The following is a 20498-nucleotide window of genomic DNA, read 5'->3' on the forward strand; positions in this document are numbered from 1 at the left end:
TGGAAAAATATCTAAAATTGCCATGGGTCTAACTTAAAAATTGCCATGTTAAAAAATGAGAACTTTGCCATGACAAATGAACATCTTAAGTACCATGGTAACGTTCTCCGAATAAGATATGACAACCGCACTACCCTTTTTAATAAAATTGCCATGTTCATGGAAACAGTTTTGAAACATCTTAAGTTGCCATCCTACAAAGTCTACACTACGAAAAGTTGCCATGAAGTTTTGCATATATATGGATACAACATGGGAAAAAGAAATGAAGTTTACACTACGAAAGTTGCCATCATGGCAATATATGAGAAAAAATATATGGCGAAAAAAATGTTTCTCTAAACACAATTGCCTTCAAAGAATTGAAAAGAAAGAAGCAAAAACATTACAAATAGGACCCCGATAAGTACCGACTGTTCGGTCTGGGAGATTCCCATCCCGAACGAGTCGTTCGCTACAGGGGCGGGTGTCGATCGAACGAGGTGGTTCGGGGTGGGAGGAACCCCAGCCCAAACCCCTAGCATTGCTCACGTGCAGGCCTGTTGTTGCTCCCGTAAAGCCCATTATGCCGCAGTTTGTACCGTGACTAAAAAAAGCATATTTTGAGGTGTGAAAGAAAGCCCAGATTTTGCCATGCTATGAAAACAAATTGCCATTGAAATGAAAAAAAATGAGAACTGAAAACTCCTAATGATGCAAAACAAAAAATGCCATTCGTCTTTAACAAAACAATTTTTTCCATGGACAAAAACATCTTTGTTTATGCAATGGCATGAAAAAAAAAGTCATGGCAATTTGCATTGTAAGTAAAAATCCCTTGAAAAAATTGATGAAAGTGAAACTTACCATGTTGCCATGTTGATGTAGGTAATATAGCTATGGAAATAAATGTAATTTGCCATGGCAAAAATAAAGAGTAAAAATTGCCAGGGCAAGAAAAGTTAAAAATTTCCAAAGTGATTTAACTAAATTTGCCATGGCAATATGGGTAATTTTGCCGTGGAAAAATAATGTAGAAGTTCCATGGCAAATAAAGAGTAAAAAATTGCCATGGCAATAATAGTTAAATATTTGCTATGTCGATATAGGTAATTTAGCCATGGAAAAAATTGTAAAATTGCCATGGCAAATAAAAGAGTATGAAAAATGCCATCGCAACAGAAGTTAAAACTTGCCATGCGATTTAGCTAAATTTGCCGTGCCAATTAAGGGTAAAAAATCATCTTTTAAAATGGTGTTGTGAGAAATCATCTAAACTTGCCATGGCAACATATCTTAAGTTGGCATGGCACACATTTGAAGTTGTCGTAGTAAAAGTTTCCATGGCAAACTTTAAATGATTTGTTAGTTGGCGTGTGAATTAAAATAATCCAAAGTTGCCATGGCAACTTTAGATGATTTCTTAGTTGGCTTGTGAAAAATACTCCAAACAGAAAAGAATTACCATGGAAAAACAACTTAAGTTGTAAGAAAATAGGGAACATTGCTAATTTTCCATGGTCGAAAATCATCGTTTTAAATGGTGGATGGGAAAAACATGTAAACTTGCCATGGCAACACATCTTAAGTTGCCATGGCAAGTGCAAACACATCTGAAGCTGTTCGTATGGCTAACATAGTAAAAGTTGCCATGCTAAACTTTAGATGATCTATTAGTTGGCGTGTGAAAAAAATACTCCAAACTTGCCATGGCAGCTTTAGATGATTTGTTAAACGACGTGTGAAAAATACTCCAAACTTGCCATGGCAGCTTTAGATGATTTTTTAAATGGTGTGTGAAAAAACATGTAAACATGGCAACTTTAGATCATCTCCTCTTATCTGAACAAAAATCTCTGTAGCATCATCTCTGTTCTGTTGACAAATTAGGCAGATTACAGCTAAACGCATGAAAGCGAGTTGATGGCTATCGATGGATACTATTCGCTAGTGAAGACAGAGCACACACCTGCTTGATGGTTCAGATAGCTGGTGATAATGAGAGCGAGTTGATGGCCACGCTGAAGAGCTGGACGTAGACGACAAGCACGATCACCTGGGCGGCGGCCGCCGCGACCATGACCGCTTGGTCGAGGCGGAGCAGCCGAAGAGGCTTGAATGGCACGGCGGGTCGGGTCCTCGTCGGCCCGTCGTCGAGGCACGCGCCATCGCAGTAAGCAGGCAGCGACCCGCTGTCCCCGCCGCTGCCGAAAGCGATGCAGGGGGAGTGTGGCACCAAGGACTCGGAGGCGGGCGGCTCCATGAGCGGCGGGACCAGCCGAAGAGCTTCAGCAGCCCCTTGCTCTCGGGAATGACCCCGCATGCAGCGCCCCCTATAGCCAGTGCCACGCCCTCGCCGCCGCTACCACCGGGGCACCACTGGATCTCCTCCGGCCACCACCGCGGCCTCGAGCCCATCCCGCCTACCTGAAGGTCCCATGTAGAGGAGTTTAGGGCCGGCCGTCCATGGCGGGGATGCAGCGTTGGATGACCTGCAAGGATGCGACGCCGGGAGGATTTGGGGGCTGGCCGTCCATGGCAGGGATGCGGCATCGAAGGAGTTCGGGGCCGGCCGGCCATGGTGGGGATGCGGTGGAGGGGACGCCCGCCGTCGCTGGAGCCCAGCCATGCCGCTCACCATCCCCACGCCCGGCGACCTGCTCCAACCGCCGGAGGCCTTCGCCGCCGTTCCCGCCTGCCCAACGCTGGCATCTGGTGTTGTGTAGTGTGGATAAGAGAGTGTGGGGGGGGGGGGGGGGGGGGGAACGGGAGGAGGAGAGTGAGGGAGTGGTTCGGGCGACTTTGGCTTCCTCCCGAACGACTCCCAGTGATGACGTGGCAAGCGCAGACTGCCAAAATTCGTGCAACGGTAACGAGATGGTTCGGGAGGAGATGCTAAAATCCGGACGTTTGGGAGTTATTGATTCCGTAAGAAAAAGCACTTCGCTCTCCGATAGGTTTTCTGGCAAAAAGGAAAACGAATCAACTTCCTTTTCCTAAACACTTGTGCAACATTTGCATTGTACACGCTCATTGTCAAACAGTAAATGATGAATGCAACTAATTAACGAACGGTGGAGGTGCAGTACGTGGACAAATAATTGCATGTCCTCTGCAAAATACGCTTACATGATTCAGTTCATTGGGAGTTCAGTTAATCGAACACCAGAACGTGTGGGTTTGTGGAACACCAGGAATTCACTTGAGAGTTGTTGGCACGCCAGCGCGACGTCTCGGCGCTCTCTGAGCCACCGCTCTGTGCTGCAGGTGCTCGCGCATGCGGAGCCAGTCGTGGACGAAGTCCGGCAGGACGGCGGCGAGGCACCACAGGAGCTCGTGGCCGAGGTTGGGGGCGCAGACGGGCGGGCCGTGGCCGATCCAGCGCACCGCCGCGCGCGCGTACGCGTCGGGCGTCGGGGCGATGAGGAGCATGGAGAGGCGCCCGGCCCGCCCGGTCTCCGCCAGAACCGACACCATCCTGGTCGCCACGTAGAACGGAGCCTGCACGAGATAAAGTGCTAGCTGGTTAGCGAGAGCGCAACCGTGCACAGAATGCAAATACTATGACAATGCACCGCGTTACTGTCGCAAGGAGCCATTTCTGAATGCGACTCTAAATTGGATCAGTTCATCAGTTAACTTTGGACATCTCCACGGGAAAGTTCTCACTATCTTTGTCATGAGAAGCCTCATGGACTTACGAAGGCCAACAAAAACTTTTTTTTATATAAAAAAAACTTTTTTTATAGTAAAAAAACTTTTTTTTAGGGTGATGGCCTACAAAATCTTGATGAAAGGCTCCCCTGAGGGATTTCTACACACCGGGAGCTTGTTTTAATGGGAAAACCCTATTTGACGCAGGAATGGCCCTTTTTGTCCGCTTCTGTTTCTTCCTCGAGTCTCCTCTTTGTTTTTTTTTCTTTTGTTATTTTTTTCTTTGTTTCTTTCTTTTCTGTTCCCTTTTTTGTTTGTTACTTTCTCAAGTTTATTTTTATTTTTCTAAATGTGCAGGAACTAAAAATATTGTTTGAAAATTATTAAAATGTTTGAAATCTAAAAGATATTCCTGTGTTTCAAAATTTGTTGAGAATTTCAAAAAAATATTCCTGTATTCAATTTTTGTTCAAAAATTCAAAAAACTTTCATGTTTTTAAAAAAAATCATGCATTTCTAAACATGCTCGTGCTTTTTAATAATAGCTTCGAATTTCAAAAAATGTCCTTGTTTTCAAATATTGTTCACAAATTAATAAAATGTTTGAGAATCTCTAAAATTGTTCGTGGTTTTTCCAAAAAAATGTTCAGGAATTCAAAAAATGCTCTAGTTTGTAAATTTTCTCACAAATTCAAAAAATGTTTTGGGATTTTTTTAAAAACATCATGTTTAAAAAATGTTATTTTTTCCCAAAAATGTTTGCAGCTTCAAAATTCATTCGCCTTTTGAATGTTTTTCACTTTTTATAAAAATGTTCATAAATTTTAAAAGAACTTGGAATTTAAAAATCGTTCACAGTTTATGCTACAGTGTCGAGCGATACAGTATTTTTCCAAAAACCTTTAGAGAATATTAGATCATGTTCTACATATACCTACATGAATTCTTTATTTTCATTAAATATATTTTGTATTTTTCTTTAGAGTAACACGAGTGCATTTTTTAGTCCAAAGATTGTCAGAAGCCACTGAAATGTACTTGAGGACATGCAAGTGTTACCCATTCTATAGGTTCTTCTGCCATTTTTACTGCAAAATTAGTGTTTTAAATTGAATTTTGAAATATATTTGGTTCCTTGTATTCTATTAATCCAATATTGTTTGTTTGCAATGTTATAAGCATCATCTACAGTGTTGTCATCAGGACTCTTTCTTCATTTGCCTATAACTATTTTAGTGATGACCCACATAACGACCTATGCCGGTTTCTACTTTCTCCTATTGCTCCTAATTTCAGCAACTCTTCAATGTGCATTTTAAAGCCTTCCTTGTCCTTTGGGGTGACATATTATGTATGTTTTATTATGTTGAGCTTACATATTCTAGATTTTTTTATCCCAGTAGTTCATACGTACTTATCTAATAATCTGGATATCTTCTAGTCTTTGAACAATCATCTCTATATAGGGAAACAATTCAGGGCCTCGTTTTTTTTTGCGGGAACAATTCAGGGCACTAGTAGAAAAAGAGGCTTCCATACGCCCCCATTAGTCCCCAAAACAATCGAACCGCGACAAAAGGGGCCTTTAGTCGCGGTTCGGGAGGAGACCCGCGACCAACTATCTGGGCCCAGCGCGCTCGGTCGACAGCTGGCGGACGGGAGGGGCTTTAGTCGCGGTTGGCCTGGCCAACTGGGACTAAAGGTCCCCGAAGGCCTTTAGTCGCGGTTGGCCAGGCCAACCGGGACTAAAGGCCCATCCAGCTGGCGGACGGGAGGGGCTTTAGTCCCAGTTGGCCTGGCCAACCGGGACTAAAGGTCCATCCCTATATATAGGACTCAACTCACTTCACAATTTTCAGAAGGGGGTGGTGGGTTTGCTTTTGATTCCTCCTATGCACACAAGGTGTTCGATGAAATGCCCGAGAGCCTGAAACAAACATGATATGAAGTGTCCGAGCCACACTTGAGCTTTCTCATTTATTTTTCCTCCGCGATCGCGGTTAGCAACTTGAACCTTTCATGTGTCATTGATAAAATACGCATGTGTGTAGTTCATTGTTTAATTTGTATTATTTCTAGCTAGTTAGTTTAACAAATGCATGATGGTTAATTATATACTTTATATAATAATAATGCAGATGAATCGGCAATGGATGTACGGTCCCCGACTCTCCGGCGAGTTCACTACGGGTTTGAAAGATTTCCTCGTAGTGGCAAATGCGAACAAGCAGCAAGGTTTTATTATCTGTCCATGTGCTGTCTGTAAGAATCAGAAGGGTTACTCCTCCTCAAGAGACGTTCACATGCACCTGCTTCGGCACAGTTTCATGCCAAGCTATAATTGTTGGACCAAGCATGGAGAAAGAGGGGTTAGAATGGAAGAAGATGAAGAAGGGGATGATATCGATGACAACTATCATGATCATTTCGGTGATACTTCCATGGAGGATGATGCTGAAGGTGGGGAAGGGTTAGGTGAAGGTGAAGAAGAGGCACATGATGAGCCCGCTGATGATCTTGGTCGGACCATTGCTGATGCACGGAGACGCTGCGAAACTGACAAGGATAGGGAGAATTTGGATCGCATGTTAGAGGATCACAAAAAGTCGTTGTATCCAGGATGCGATAATAGTCTGAAAAAGCTGGGCTGCACACTGGATTTGCTAAAATGGAAGGCACAGGAAGGTGTAGGTGACTCATCATTTGAAAATTTGCTGAAAATGTTGAAGAATATGTTTCCGAAGAATAACGAGTTGCTCGCCAGTACGTACGAAGCAAAGAAGGTTGTCTGCCCTCTAGGTTTAGAGGTTCTGAAGATACATGCATGCATTAACGACTGCATCCTCTACCGCGGTGAATACGAGAATTTGGATGAATGCCCTGTATGCACTGCATTGCATTATAAGATCAGAGGCGATGACCCTGGTGACGATGTTGAGGGCGAGAAACCCAGGAAGAGGGTTCCCGCCAAGGTGATGTGGTATGCTCCTATAATACCACGGTTGAAACGTCTGTTCATGAACAAAAAGCATGACAAGTCGTTGCGATGGCACAAAGAGGACCGTAAGTCCGACGGGGAGTTGAGACACCCCGCTGATGGAACGCAATGGAGAAAGATCGACAGAGTGTTCAAAGATTTTGCAGCTGACGCAAGGAACATAAGATTTGGTCTAAGTACTGATGGCATGACTCCTTTTGGCGAGCAGAGCTCCAGCCATAGCACCTGGCCTGTGACTCTATGCATCTACAACCTTCCTCCTTGGTTGTGCATGAAGCGGAAGTTCATTATGATGCTAGTGCTCATCCAAGGTCCAAAGCAACTCGGGAACGACATCGATGTGTACCTAAGGCCATTAGTTGATGAACTTTTACAGTTGTGGGCCAGACCTGGTGTATGTGTCTAGGATGAGCACAAAGGAGAGGAATTTGACCTACGAGCGTTGCTTTTTGTAACCATCAACGATTGGCATGCTCTCAGTAACCTTTCGGGACAGACAAATAAGGGATACAATGCATGCACGCACTGCTTACATGAGACTGAAAGTGTACGTTTGGTTAATTGTAAGAAGAATGTGTACCTGGGTCATCGTCGATTTCTTCCCCGAAATCATAACGTAAGAAAGAAAGGCAAGCATTTCAACGGCAAGGCAGATCACCGGCCGAAGCCTGCGGAACGTACTGGTGCTGAGATATTTGATATGGTCAAGGATTTGAAAGTCATCTTTGGAAAGGGTCCTGGCGGACAATCAGTTCCGCGGGGAGTTGACGGGCACGCACCCATGTGGAAGAAGAAATCTATATTTTGGGAGCTAGAATATTGGAAAGTCCTAGATGTCCGCTCTGCAATCGACGTGATGCATGTTACGAAGAATATTTGCGTGAACCTGCTAAGCTTCTTGGGCATGTATGGGAAGACAAATGATACAAAGGAAGCACGGCAGGACCAGCAACTTTTGAAAGACCCAGATGACCGGCATGCGGAATGGTTTCAAGGTCGTGCCAGCTACGCTCTTACCAAAGAAGAGAAGGTCATTTTTTTGAATGCCTGAGCAGTATGAAGGTCCCGTCTGGCTTCTCGTCGAATATAAAGGGAATAATAAACATGGCGGAGAAAAAGTTCCAAAACCTGAAGTCTCACGACTGCCACGTGATTATGACGCAATTGCTTCCGATTGCTTTGAGGGGGCTCCTACCGGAAAATGTTCGAGTAGCCATTGTGAAGCTATGTGCATTCCTCAATGCAATCTCTCAGAAGGTAATCAATCCAGAAGATCTACCACGGTTACAGAACGATGTGGTCCAATGCCTTGTCAGTTTCGAGTTGGTGTTCCCACCATCCTTCTTCGATATTATGACGCACCTCCTGCTCCACCTAGTCGAAGAGATTTCCATTCTCGGTCCTGTATTTCTACACAATATGTTCCCCTTTGAGAGGTTCATGGGAGTATTAAAGAAATATGTTCGTAACCGTGCTAGGCCAGAAGGAAGCATCGTCAAGGGCTATGGAAATGAGGAGGTAATTGAGTTCTGTATTGACTATGTTCCTGACCTTAAGCCGATTGGTATTCCTCAATCGCGGCACGAGGGGAGACTAAGTGGAAAAGGCAAGATCGGAAGGAAATCCACGATATGTATGGACGGTCATTCTATGACTGAAGCACACCACACAGTTCTGCAAAATTCCAGCTTTGTGGCTCCGTACTTCGAGCAACACAAGAATATTTTACGTTCGGACAACCCGGGGAAGCCTGAATCCTGGATTAGAAAGGCCCACATGGAGACTTTCGGCAGTTGGTTGCGAAAACATTTAATGAATGACAATGATGTTGGAGATCAGCTGTACATGTTGGCCAAGAAACCATCTTCGACTATAACGATTTTCCAAGGGTACGAGATAAATGGGAATACATTTTACACCATCGCCCAAGATAAAAAGAGCACCAACCAAAACAGTGGTGTCCGCTTTGATGCAGCAACCGAGAATGGGCGAAAGGTCACATATTATGGTTACATAGAGGAGATATGGGAACTTGACTATGGACCCTCCTTTAAGGTCCCTTTGTTCCGGTGCAAATGGTTCAAGCTAACAGGAGGTGGGGTAAAGGTGGACGAGCAATACGGAATGACAATGGTGGATTTCAACAATCTTGGTTACCTTGACGAACCATTCGTCCTTGCCAAAGATGTCGCTCAGGTTTTTTATTTGAAGGACATGAGTAGCAAACCGAGGAAACGGAAAGATAAGAAAACGATCAGTACATCATGCGATGATCCAAAGCGCCACATTGTTCTTTCAGGGAAAAGAAACATCGTGGGAATGGAGGACAAGACAGACATGTCAGAAGATTATAATATGTTTGGTGAAATTCCGCCCTTCAAAGTGAACACTGACCCAAGCATTAAGTTAAATGATGAGGATGCTCCATGGATACGGCACAATCGTAAGCAAGCAGGGACACAAGGGAAGAATTGATGTGTAATAATTTATTGTACCAAACTTTGTATTTGGTCAATGAACTGAATGATGTATCAAACCTTTTGTCAAACCTTCAAGGGATTTCAAAATGAATTAGTTTTATTTTTCTGATTTTTTGATATATAATTGTATTTTTAAGATTTTAAAATGAATTAGTTTTATTTTTCTGATTTTTTGATATATTATTTGTATTTTTAAGAATTTAAAATGAATTAGTTTTATTTTCTGATTTTTTTGATATATAATTGTATTTTTAAGATTTTAAAATGAATTAGAAACAAAATAATATAAACTTTAATAAAATATATAAGTACAAACAAAATAAAATAAATTTTAATAACATAAATAAAATTGATTCAACTAAAATTATCGAAGTATTTTCTGTTCAAAATCATTGAAAGCTAAAAGAATTTTCATAAAGAACTTTTTTTGTTAGAAACTTTAATAGCAAAAATAATTATCATAAAGTAAAATAAATAAATAATTAGAAACAAATAAAATAAAATAAATAAGTTTTTTGTTGTAAGTAGAAACAAAACAAAATAAATAAAGCAAAAAAGAAAACAAAAAACAGGCAAAAAATAAAAAATATGCCACCTACTGGGCCACCACGGCCTGAATACGACTAGAAACCCATCGATGGGCCAGGATTCAGGCCCGCAGAAGGCCCAGTAGGCCCATCAGGCATAGCAGTGACAATTAGGCCCGTAAGCCTGCAATGGAGAGGAGCTCAAGAGGGGAGCGGCAGTGGGGCTTATAAACCACTGCGCGCCCCTCTCAACTAGCGAGGTGGGACTAAACTAGCGAGGGGAGCGGCAGTGGTAGCAGCACAATGCCTTTAGTCCCGGTTGGGGAGGCGGACCGCGACTAAAGGGTACCCTTTAGTCGCGGTTGTTGTCCCCAACCGTGACTAAAGGGTCTTTCTGCGCGGGAACGAAAGCGGCGCCAAAACCCTTTAGTCCCGGTTAGGGAGGCGGACCGCGACTAAAGGTACCCTTTAGTCGCGGTTGGTGTGGCCAACCGCGACTAAAGGGTCCGCCTCCCCAACCGGGACTAAAGGTACGTCTATATATACTGCACTTAGCAGTTTCCGCCACTTCCCATTCTCCTCTCTCGACGCCGAAGCCCTGCCCCGACGCCGACGCCGACGCCGAAGCCCTGCGCGCCGCCGCCCCCGTCCCCAGTGAGCGCCGCCGCCGCCCGTGCCCTGCCCTTGCCCGCCGCAGCCCCTGCCCTTGCCCGTCGCCCACCGCCCGCCGCCCGCTGCCCCTGCCTGCCGTCCTCCGCGCGCCTCCTGCCGCCGGAAAAGGAAGAAGCTAGAAGAAAGAAAAAGGAAGAAGAAGAAAGAAAAAGGAAGAAGAAGAAGAAAAAAGGAAGAAGAAAACAAAAGAAAAACAGAAGAAAAACAAGAAAAAGGAAGAAAAAAGGAAAAAGGAAGAAAAAAAAGAAAACAAAAGAAAAAGGAAGAAGAAAGAAAAAAGAAAACAAAAGAAAACACAAGAAAAACAAACAGAAGAAAAAGGAAAAAAGGAAGAAAAAAACAGAAGAAAAACAAAAGAAAACAGAAGAAAAAGGAAGAAGAAAAAAAGAAGAAAGAAAAAGGAAGAAGAAAAAAATGAAAACCAAATGAAAACCAAAAGAAAGAAGAAAGAAAAAGGAAGAAGAAAAAAAGAAGAAGAAAGGAAGAAGAAAGGAAGAAGAAGAAAGAAAGAAGAAAGAAACCAAATGAAAAAAGAAGAAAAGAAAGAAGAAAGAAAGAAGAAAGAAAAAGGAAGAAGAAAAAAGGAAGAAGAAAGAAAAAGGAAGAAGAAAAAAAGAAAAAAAACAAAAGAAACCAAATGAAAACCAAAAAGAAAGAAGAAAGAAAACCAAATGAAAACCAAAAGAAAGAAGAAAAAAAAAGGAAGAAGAAAAAAAGAAAGAAGAAAGAAAGAAGAAAAAAAGGAAGAAGAAAAAAAGAAAGAAGAAAGAAAAAGGAAGAAGAAAAAAAGAAGAAAGAAAAAGGAAGAAGAAAAAATGAAAACCAAAAGAAAGAAGAAAGAAAAAGGAAGAAGAAAAAAAGAAGAAGAAAGGAAGAAGAAAGGAAGAAGAAGAAAGAAAGAAGAAAGAAAAAGGAAGAAGAAGAAAGAAAGAAGAAAGAAAAAGGAAGAAGAAGAAAGAAAGAAGAAAGAAAAAGGAAGAAGAAGAAAGAAAGAAGAAAGAAAAAGGAAGAAGAAGAAAGAAAGAAGAAAGAGGAAGAAGAAAGGAAGAAGAAGAAAAAAAGAAGAAAAAAGGAAGAAGAAAGAAACCAAATGAAAACCAAAAAGAAAAACAAAGAAAACAAAACAAAATACTTGGCAGTGCTCAATAATCTTATTTTTTAATTCCTCCTCCTCTATGTCCCCTTAATCTTATATTTTAATTTCTTTATACTTAAAGAATTTTTACTACATGCAGGAGTGACATATGGCGGACGATAGAGCCGAGCCGCTTAGGGATCCGGAGGCTGAACGTTATTTAATGGGCATCATCAACAACGAGATTCCTTATGTGCCGGGCTCAGAATATGAGCAACAAGAGGATGTAGTCTCTTCTTTTCTGAACCTTGACGGTGGAACAGAGATTGTTGATGATCAAGAAGGTGAAGGAACGGACATTGTCGACGGAGGTCAACCGTCAACAAACGACGATCTCGAATTGCAAGTAGCAACCACCTCCGGCGAGGTATATATATACATTGAGCCTCTCGTGATACAAACTTACTGAAATGTGAATACATATGTATTAACGCGCGCGACTCTCTTTCTTTTTTTAGCCCTCCGGATCGAGTACGACAAAGCATGGCAAATCCAAGGCGATGAAAACAGGAGAAACATATGCCATTGAGTTTGTCAGTGAAACCGGCAAGCCCCTACAACACACCTCAAAGTTTATCAACCAATGCGGAGTCGTTGTTAGAGACAACGTCCCGATCACTGTCCAGGAATGGAAGGAGCCAAAGAAGGCACGTCTTGGTTTCAGTTTTGTCGACAAGAGAACGAAAAAGGATTGCTGGAGAAAGCTTATGGAACATTTCATTCTACCTCCGGAATACAACAAAGTCGATGAATTCGGTAACGAGGTTCCGGGTGGACGTCAGAGGAGGAGGCTAGTTAAAGAGTTCGCTCTTCAGAAGATGGGCGAAGCATTCCGGAACTTCAAGAAAAATTTAACCCGTGACTATGTCAACAAGGGCAAGACTCCGGATTTCAATGGACAACATGAGAAACTGAAAGATGATTGGCCAGAATTTGTGAGGCAAAAGCAATCGGAGCATTTCAAGGAAATATCGAAAAAAATAAGGATAATGCGAGTAAGAAAAAGTTCCATCATATTATGGGGCCAGGAGGATACCGCCTTTCGGAGCCTAGGTGGCAGAAGATGGAGGAGGACCTGAGGGTGCGAGGAATCCCTCTAGGTACAGAGGGATGGGACCCAAGGGCCAAAAGCTGGTGGTACGGGCATGGGGGATCGCTAGACCCGGAGACAGGGGTGTGTGTTCACCGGCAGAGACAGTTTGCTCCCACCCAAGCCCTTATTGACGCAATGACCCAAGCTCAAGAGGGCTTGATCAAGTTCAACAGAGAGAAAGACGCACTGACAACAGCCCTCGGGAATGATGAACACGGAGGACGTGTACGAGGCAAAGGCAAAGTTCCGTGGAAAGTAGGGTTTTCCCAGGACAATGACCCGTACTGTTACAGAAGCCGTAAGAGAAAGACGGACCGGGATGCAGATCTTATGACGAAGTTTGCATCGGAACTCCATGAGTTGAAGCAGATCGTGCATGAACTAGTAAAAGAAAAATCGGCTGCAGGGCCGCATGAAGATCATGAAGCGGATCGCGGAAGCCAGCAGCGAAGAAGCAGCGTGGCTTCCACGGATGCCCCGCCTGGTGCTAGTGCACCGATGATCGAGATTCGTGCACCGGAGCCTCACTACCCCGTGGATGATGTAAAGGAGATGAAAGAATGTGATCTGCATTATCCCGTGGGGAACGTTTCCACGAAGGTAGCTAGCGGCAGTGCTTTACCCTGTACACCTGGAGCACTCCACCACAACAAACCCATTGCATATGGCTATGCTCGTGTCACGGTGGAAGACATAGTCCAAGGGTTTGAGGACCTGGAGATTGACAAACCTACACCCGAAGGGGAGAGAAGACTTGGAGATGTCAAGCGCCAGTTCATTCTATGGAAAAAGAAGTACATAGTGTTTCCAGGCGAGGCGCCAAGGCTAGCAAGTACACCCCCCCTCCGATGGTGGTGGTGGTGGTGGCGGTGGTGGTGGTCGTGGTGGTTCACCTACACCTCCTTCACGCCATTCGACGTCGTCCCCCGATCCACAACCTCCGGCGGGTACGACGCCCCCCAATCCTCCTCCGGCGGGTACGACGCCCCCCAATCCACCTCCGGCGAAGAAGCAGAAGCAGGCGGACAGCAAGGAAACCCGCTCCTGGACTATTAACCCGGACCCTTATGTACCTAAGACCACAAGGGTACCGGAGCCATCACTGAAGCCTCTCCTCCCAAGGCCTTGGGAACTTAGTGAAGCTGAAACCAAATTGGCCGCGTCTGCTGATTATGAGAAATGGAAGGCGGATATGAAGGCGATAAAAGAGCCTGAGCCCAAGCAAGTATTCACTGAGAAGCAAAAGAAGTGGGCTAAGGATTTTTTGACGACACCGTCCCAAGCCGAGCTGAATATGCCTGACGACTATGGACATGAACTTCGTAGGCAAGCAAAAATATTGAAGGAGGAGAAAGAAGAAAGTAAAAAAAGCGGGAAACAAGTTGACCAGCTCGGGATGCAGAAGAAACAATCGATCCCCCCGCTCATAGTGAAAGCCGGTCCGGAAGAGGACCCCGAGATCATAGCAGCTGCGGCAACACTTGGATTGACTGTAGCGAGTGCCATGAAACAAGCGTCCGAGATGGGTTTGACTCTTCGTGCCTTCTTAGGCCTTGAGGATGCGCCAGTATGTGAGATAGCATTACAATATGTGCGGAATGGGCCTCTCGCCGAGCCTACGCGGGAAAAGAGTCTACCACCACAAATGCGAAATCTGCTACGTTGGTACAAGCAATTCATAACATGGGCCGACAAAGAATATGTTTATGCGGATGTTACAGATGAGCATCACACCAAACGGTACTCTGTACAAGTTCATATGAGTGAATTGTTCCAGCTGTTCAATCTGCGCGACCTCGACAAATCTATGCTGAGTTGCTACGTTCTGTAAGTGATTTATTTCTACCTCATCTCGTTCTTCATTGCCTGCACTATATATATATTGTCCTAACTATATTGTTGCGTACGCTATTATGCAGATTGAAGATTTGGGAATGCAAAATAAGAAACATCCATGATGTTGGGTTCATTGACCCACATATCGTTAATGGACATGTGTTACAACATCACCCCGAAGACGTGGAGAAAGACTTGTACAAGTTTCTTAGAAAGCATCAACTCAAAAGTCATATTCTATTTCCTTACCATTTTGGGTGAGTGTTTCTCTCTTGTGCCCATTCTCTTTTGTTTACTCCATGCATGGTATGTCTAATCGATGAGTTATGCATGACTGTGCATGTAACGTGTCCGCAGGTTCCATTGGATTCTGCTAAATATTGAACTTCACACCTCCAGAGTTCTAATCATGGACTCTATGGATTCGGATCCAAAGCGTTGGGCCGACATGAGAAAAATGCTGCAAAAGTAATTATTTTCAATCATTTGAGCTCTATATCGATCGGTCTCTTTCGTTCGTTTCCTAATATCAAGTAACTAATAACTCCCTTGTTCATTTAATTTTCTTTGCCCTGTAGCGTTTGGAGACGGTTCTCAGAAGAAATTGTCGGTGAATTCAAACATGAGCTAGATTTCAGAAGGTTAGTTAATGTGGATAAGCAGCCACCGGGGACCAATTTATGTGGATACTATGTTTGTGAGAACATCCAGAGACACACCTCTGAGCGGAAGGCATCGGATAGCGTGTGGAACGCGACGGATAACTTGCGGAGGAGGCTTAGTCCAGAAGCTCGCTTCCGACCAATTCAAGAAGAATTAGCAGGATTTTTCATGAGGGAAGTGATCAATCCTAAAGGAGAACACTATACCGAGGACGAAGAAATTTATATGCATACCCGAGATTGAAACTTGTTCGAAGTTGTATATGGTCATCCATCCTAATTGTGTATGGAAACTTGTTCGAAGTTGTATATGGTCATCCATCCTAATTGTGTATGGAAACTTGTTCGAAGTTGTATATGGTCACCCGAGATTGAATATATATTATATATTCCTCTTGAATTCTTCTTGTTTGAAATTTCATATGCATGTATATAGTAGCGTAGAATATGTGTACTGAAACTTTATCAAAATTAAAATAAAACACAAAATAAAATATAAAAGAAATAAAACACTCCAAACTAAAAAAAAACCAGGTTTAGGGGGGCTAAAACCCTAAACCTGCGGAGGAGGCCTTTAGTCCCGGTTGGCCACGAGAACCGGGACTAAAGGTCCTCCGCCCCGACGGACCACTGGCGCCCACGTGGACGGGCCTTTAGTCCCAGTCAGCCACAAAAACCGGGACTAAAGCCTTTAGTCGCGGTCCGTAAGAGGCGCGACTAAAGGGGGGGTCTTTAGTCGCGCATATTTAGTCCCGATTGCACAGCCGGGACTAAAGGCTGTTGCGAACCGGGACTAAAGGGCTTTTTTCTACCAGTGGGGCCTCGTTGATTCACATGAATTCTAAAACGCAGGAATAGCAAAGCACACGAATATAGTGTCATGACATACATGATTGTTTGATTTCATGCAGGAAAATCATTTGTTTCTTTTACATGTGTTGGAAATGGATGGAAAGTTCCCTACCAAATGTAGTACAAATAAATCCTAAGGAAAAAAAATCCTATGGATTGCAATCATACAATCAAACAACCAACGTGTATGAAAAGTTAGAATTAGAATCCTCCAATTTTCCATGGGAATCCATTTAATCAAAGGGACTCTCAGATCTATCGCAAGAAAAAAGGGACTCTCAGATGAAGCTAAATATGAGATCGAACATGTAACGGGCAATATATATATTACCTGGCATTGCACATCGATCCCTTTGCTTCTGTACTCAACGTAAAGGCTCCTGGAGAACTGCGCGACATACCTGCTTGGAATGAACCCACAGGAATTAAATTTGCTCCACCGAAATGCTCCGCTTGTGTAAGACATACCGTTTGGTGGCGGCGTACATGGTGTAGAGGGGGAAGGAGGGAATGGCCTCCGACGAGGCTGAGCCCATGTTGACGACGGCGCCCCTGCCCCGCTCCACCATCCCCGGCAGCACCGCGGCGGTCACCTCCGTCAACGCCCACAGGTTCACCCGCATCAACCTCACACAAGCCTCCACGTCGGCCTCGTGCAGGTACACGGCGCCCGGCTTCGCCACCCCAGCGTTGTTCACCAGCACTCCCACGTCCAGCCCCGCCACGGCCTCTCGGAGCCGCCGCAGCGCCTCGTCACCTGCCGCCGGCGGCCACCATGAAAGTGATGAAGCGACTCGTTGCTATTTGCTTCTGTGCCGTGCTTGAGTTTGAGTAGTAGTCCAAGTTTAATTACCTTGGGCAGTAGAAACGAGCGAGAGGTCGAACACCACGGTCTTGGTCTGCACGGCGTGGCGAGATCTGACGGTGTGAGAGATTTCCTTGAGGTTGGCGGCGTTGAGGTCGACGAGCACGAGGTTGAGCCCCCGGCTGGCGAGCTCCAGGGCGACGGACCGGCCGATGCCGGACGTCGGGCCGGTGACGACGGCCCAGGCGCCGTAGCGGCGCCGGAGGTCCTTCGGCCGGCGCAAGCAGAGCGCGAGGTAGGCGAGGAACCGGAACGAGAATGCAGCGGCGTAAAGGGTGCCGAGGAAGGCCAGCGAGAGGAACCATGCCGGCGCCGCCTGCTCTTGACTGAGGAATGCCATCTCTCGCCGTTCACCCCCCCCCCCCCCCCCCCCCTCTTTTTTATGACACCATGCCATCCTCTCTCCTATTAAATAAACAGTGTGCATTTACCACGGCTGGTCGGCTGCCAACTACGAGCTGTGCACGATGTGGACTGCACTTCCAAGTACTCCTTCGTTTGAAAACGATGCAACGCGTACTCTCCAAATTTTGAATTCAGACTTTAGAAACACATGTCTCATGCAGTTTTCTTGGGCGGGGACACGTCTCGCAGTTGTTTGTTAGCGGTTGAAGACCAATGTGCTCTGTTTAGGCTGGTTGTAATGGGAGTACTAGTATTATGCATATGATACTAACTATGCATAATATCATATATTAGTATTATATAATATTTTATTTATTGTCATGCATGATACATACTAGCATAATATTTATTATAATACGGTATCATATGATATGATACTCAACCCTCTCTTTCTTTATTTAATTCTATAATAACACCTTATCAAAATTACCTAGTTGGCATGCATGAGGCTAGTCATAATGGGAGTAACTTAGGTTGTAACATAGCGCACTCCAATTTTTTTTTGCTTATGTGGCATGTAGTTAATGATGAGAGAGGTATTTAGAGTAACATAATATGTTACTGTAACATAGCGCTTCCAGAGAAAGGATGAGTCTACAAGCTAATAAATGAAGTCATCTATGACACTAGTATTATGTTCCTTTACACTATGGAGGTAGTAACTTGGACTAGTGTCATATGCATGGCACTAGTATAAGTTACTCTCCACTATGATACTAGACATGATACTACCATTACGATCAGCCTTATTTATTTATTTTAAAGTAATTTCTATTTTTTATTAAACCTGAAAACAGCTTTCATTCTATAAATGAACATGTAACTCCAAGTTCTCGTGAGAAAACTGTGTGTTGGTTTTTATTCTACATGACAGATTTTGCATGAAATTTAAAATCTTCACATGTTACTCGGTCACCTAAATGTAGCGATTTTCTGGAACTTTTGTAACAATGAAACCTTACTTTCTTTTTCAAACCATGCGTGTCTAGTGATAGATAGAAGAGAAAATACGAAGTCCACTTTTTTTTTGATGAAGGACGTTTCTATTCTCTCACAGTGAAGCATCAAGAATATACAAAACACAATAAACACACACTAGACCTCTGCACAACTAGAATGCACACAACCAACACCAACACACACAATTGATTACGCCAGCAAAAAACAAAGTCGTTAAAGACTGAAGCTATGTATAGGGGGTGGAAAATAAAAAAAGGAAAAATAAAGATAGCCAACGCAACGAACGACACACAAATAGCGAGCAACATCATCAAGCACCATATTTGACAACACATGAACTCCGAGAAAGGTTCTCCAAAAGCAACACCTTCAGGAAGGTAATGCCACATGAAGGACACAGCCTAGGCCGAGCAGAGAGCAGACTGACACACCATCCCTATGAAAACAAGTTAGTTCGGTCTTCGTGAATTGGAAGCCTGCAGACTGACACACCATCTCAATGAAAACAAGTTAGTTCGGTCTTCGTGGAAGCCTGCAGACTGATACACCATCCCAATGGAAACAAATTAGTTCAGTTGGAAGCTTGTTCTTCAGGTTACCTGCCATAGTCCAAAGCTTGGTATCAGCTTTGATGTTGTCTGGCCCTGCTTGATTAGCGTGAGAGCTTTATCGAATACCCATTTAGTGTTCATGATGCTTCTTGTAGTTAGTGTTCCCGACGATGACCTGGACCCTTCGAACGACTGGTAACAAGATGATTGTCGAGCAGGTCTTCTTGCGACGGGCCACTGGCTCTATATTCAAATTTCTAACGTTTTTGCAGCACGGGTCACCGCTCCCTAGTCAACGGGACAAAGATCGATTAGGCGACTTGAAGGACGAGTTGATTATGGCAGGACGTCATCTTGCTCTGCCCCTTAGCCATTGATCTAGCCATTGCTCTGCCTCCTAATTATTGATCTGCCTCCTAGCCATTGATCTATCCTCCACTTGAGGGTTTTCCTTTTTCTTTTATCATGGCATATTTGTATTGTTCCCCTGACATGTTTATGTTTATCTTTTCTGTATTGAACTTTTTGGATAAACGTGGTTGTTGCTCTATCTATAAAGCAAGACAGAAGCCTTGTTTTGAGAGAAGGCTAGTTTATTCCTTTGTTTAAATATTGATCAGACCACTAAAATTGCAAGGGAGCTAAGCTTCATAAAAAATATCTACATGAACCCCTAATCATTTAGTTGTGCCTCGAAAAAATTCGAGAAAGGAGAGGATATTGATATCAAGTACGCTTGGATGACATCATGTCAAAGGCTAAAGCTAGTCAAGACATCAAGACTGCACATGTCAAATAATTATAAAAAAAAGACATCCAAACTCGCACCGAAGCGATCAACAACACATCAAAAACCATCAACATCGACTACCGTTGTTAACCACGTAGCACACATGGTAAGCAATTCAAACTTGACAAAACTACCGTCGTTAGCACCACTCGAACGGTGAGAAAAGTTCTTCAATAGTGATGCAAACGACGATGCATTGTGCAAGCAATACAACTTTTGTACACTTAGCGTGTATTTTTCATGGTGGATTTCCATTATGCAGAGGGGCCACTATTCTGGCTTGACCCATGGGTTGGCGGAGCCCATTATGTATGGGGTTCCCAAGCTTTGTTAGCCATTTTGCGACGATCCGGTGGTGTTGGTATCTACGGCTGCCCATTATGGCCACTTGAATATCTTGTTATGACGGTCATTTGGGCATCTGGAGACTGTAGGGTGGGCTAATCTGTGTGATGCCCTCACGTCGGTGCTTGTGGATTATCCGGACACTGTATCCTTGCGTCTTGCATCTTCGGAGCCTTTCTCCATTGGCTTGGGATATCATGCTCTATGTCGTAGGCCGACTATTGCCTGGACCTCACCTCCCTCTATGGAAGGTGCCCTTGCCCTTGAAGATGAAATTTTTTGTGTTGCAATTGAGGGATCACCTCCCATCTGGGACGGATGTGCTCAAGAGGCACGACCCGGGGAATGGGTTGTGCCCCCTTTATGGTGTCCCCGAGATGGAGACCCACATCCTTCACTCTTGCACGACGACGAGATTTCTCTGGAGTTTTGTCTGTGAGGCTTTGGGGCCTGACTGGGAGGCCCTGGACCTGGCTGGGTTCCTTCAAACCGGAGCCAATCAGATCGTGATATGTCTCCAACGTATCTATAATTTTTGATTGTTCCATGCTATTATATTATTTGTTTTTGATGTTTTATATGCATTAATATGCTATTTTATATTATTTTTGGGGCTAACCTATTAACCTAGAGCCCAGAGCCAGTTCCTATTTTTCCCCTGTTTTTGAGTTTCACAGAAAAGGAATACCAAACG

The 20498-nt window shown here is 44.0% G+C and overlaps 1 protein-coding gene across 3 annotated transcripts; it reads right to left on the reverse strand.

Annotated features, from left to right (window-relative positions):
* Positions 1-2970: 2970 nt before the first annotated feature.
* LOC109733958 (very-long-chain 3-oxoacyl-CoA reductase 1) lies at positions 2971-17108 on the reverse strand. Of its 3 annotated transcripts, none has more exons than XM_020293172.4 (4): positions 16742-17108; positions 16375-16645; positions 16220-16289; positions 2971-3480 (listed from the first exon to the last, which is right to left on the reverse strand). In XM_020293172.4, the coding sequence occupies exons 1-4, from the start codon at positions 17091-17093 to the stop codon at positions 3178-3180; spliced, it is 996 nt and encodes a 331-aa protein (XP_020148761.1). In that variant the 5' UTR covers positions 17094-17108; the 3' UTR covers positions 2971-3177. The 3 variants fall into 3 exon arrangements, with proteins under 3 accessions (XP_020148761.1, XP_040249995.1, XP_020148760.1); XM_040394061.3 differs by having other exon boundaries at positions 16220-16276; positions 16357-16645; XM_020293171.4 differs by having other exon boundaries at positions 16357-16645.
* Positions 17109-20498: the final 3390 nt, after the last annotated feature.

This window comes from Aegilops tauschii, chromosome 7 (assembly GCF_002575655.3).
Source record: "Aegilops tauschii subsp. strangulata cultivar AL8/78 chromosome 7, Aet v6.0, whole genome shotgun sequence".
Lineage (NCBI taxonomy): Eukaryota > Viridiplantae > Streptophyta > Magnoliopsida > Poales > Poaceae > Aegilops > Aegilops tauschii.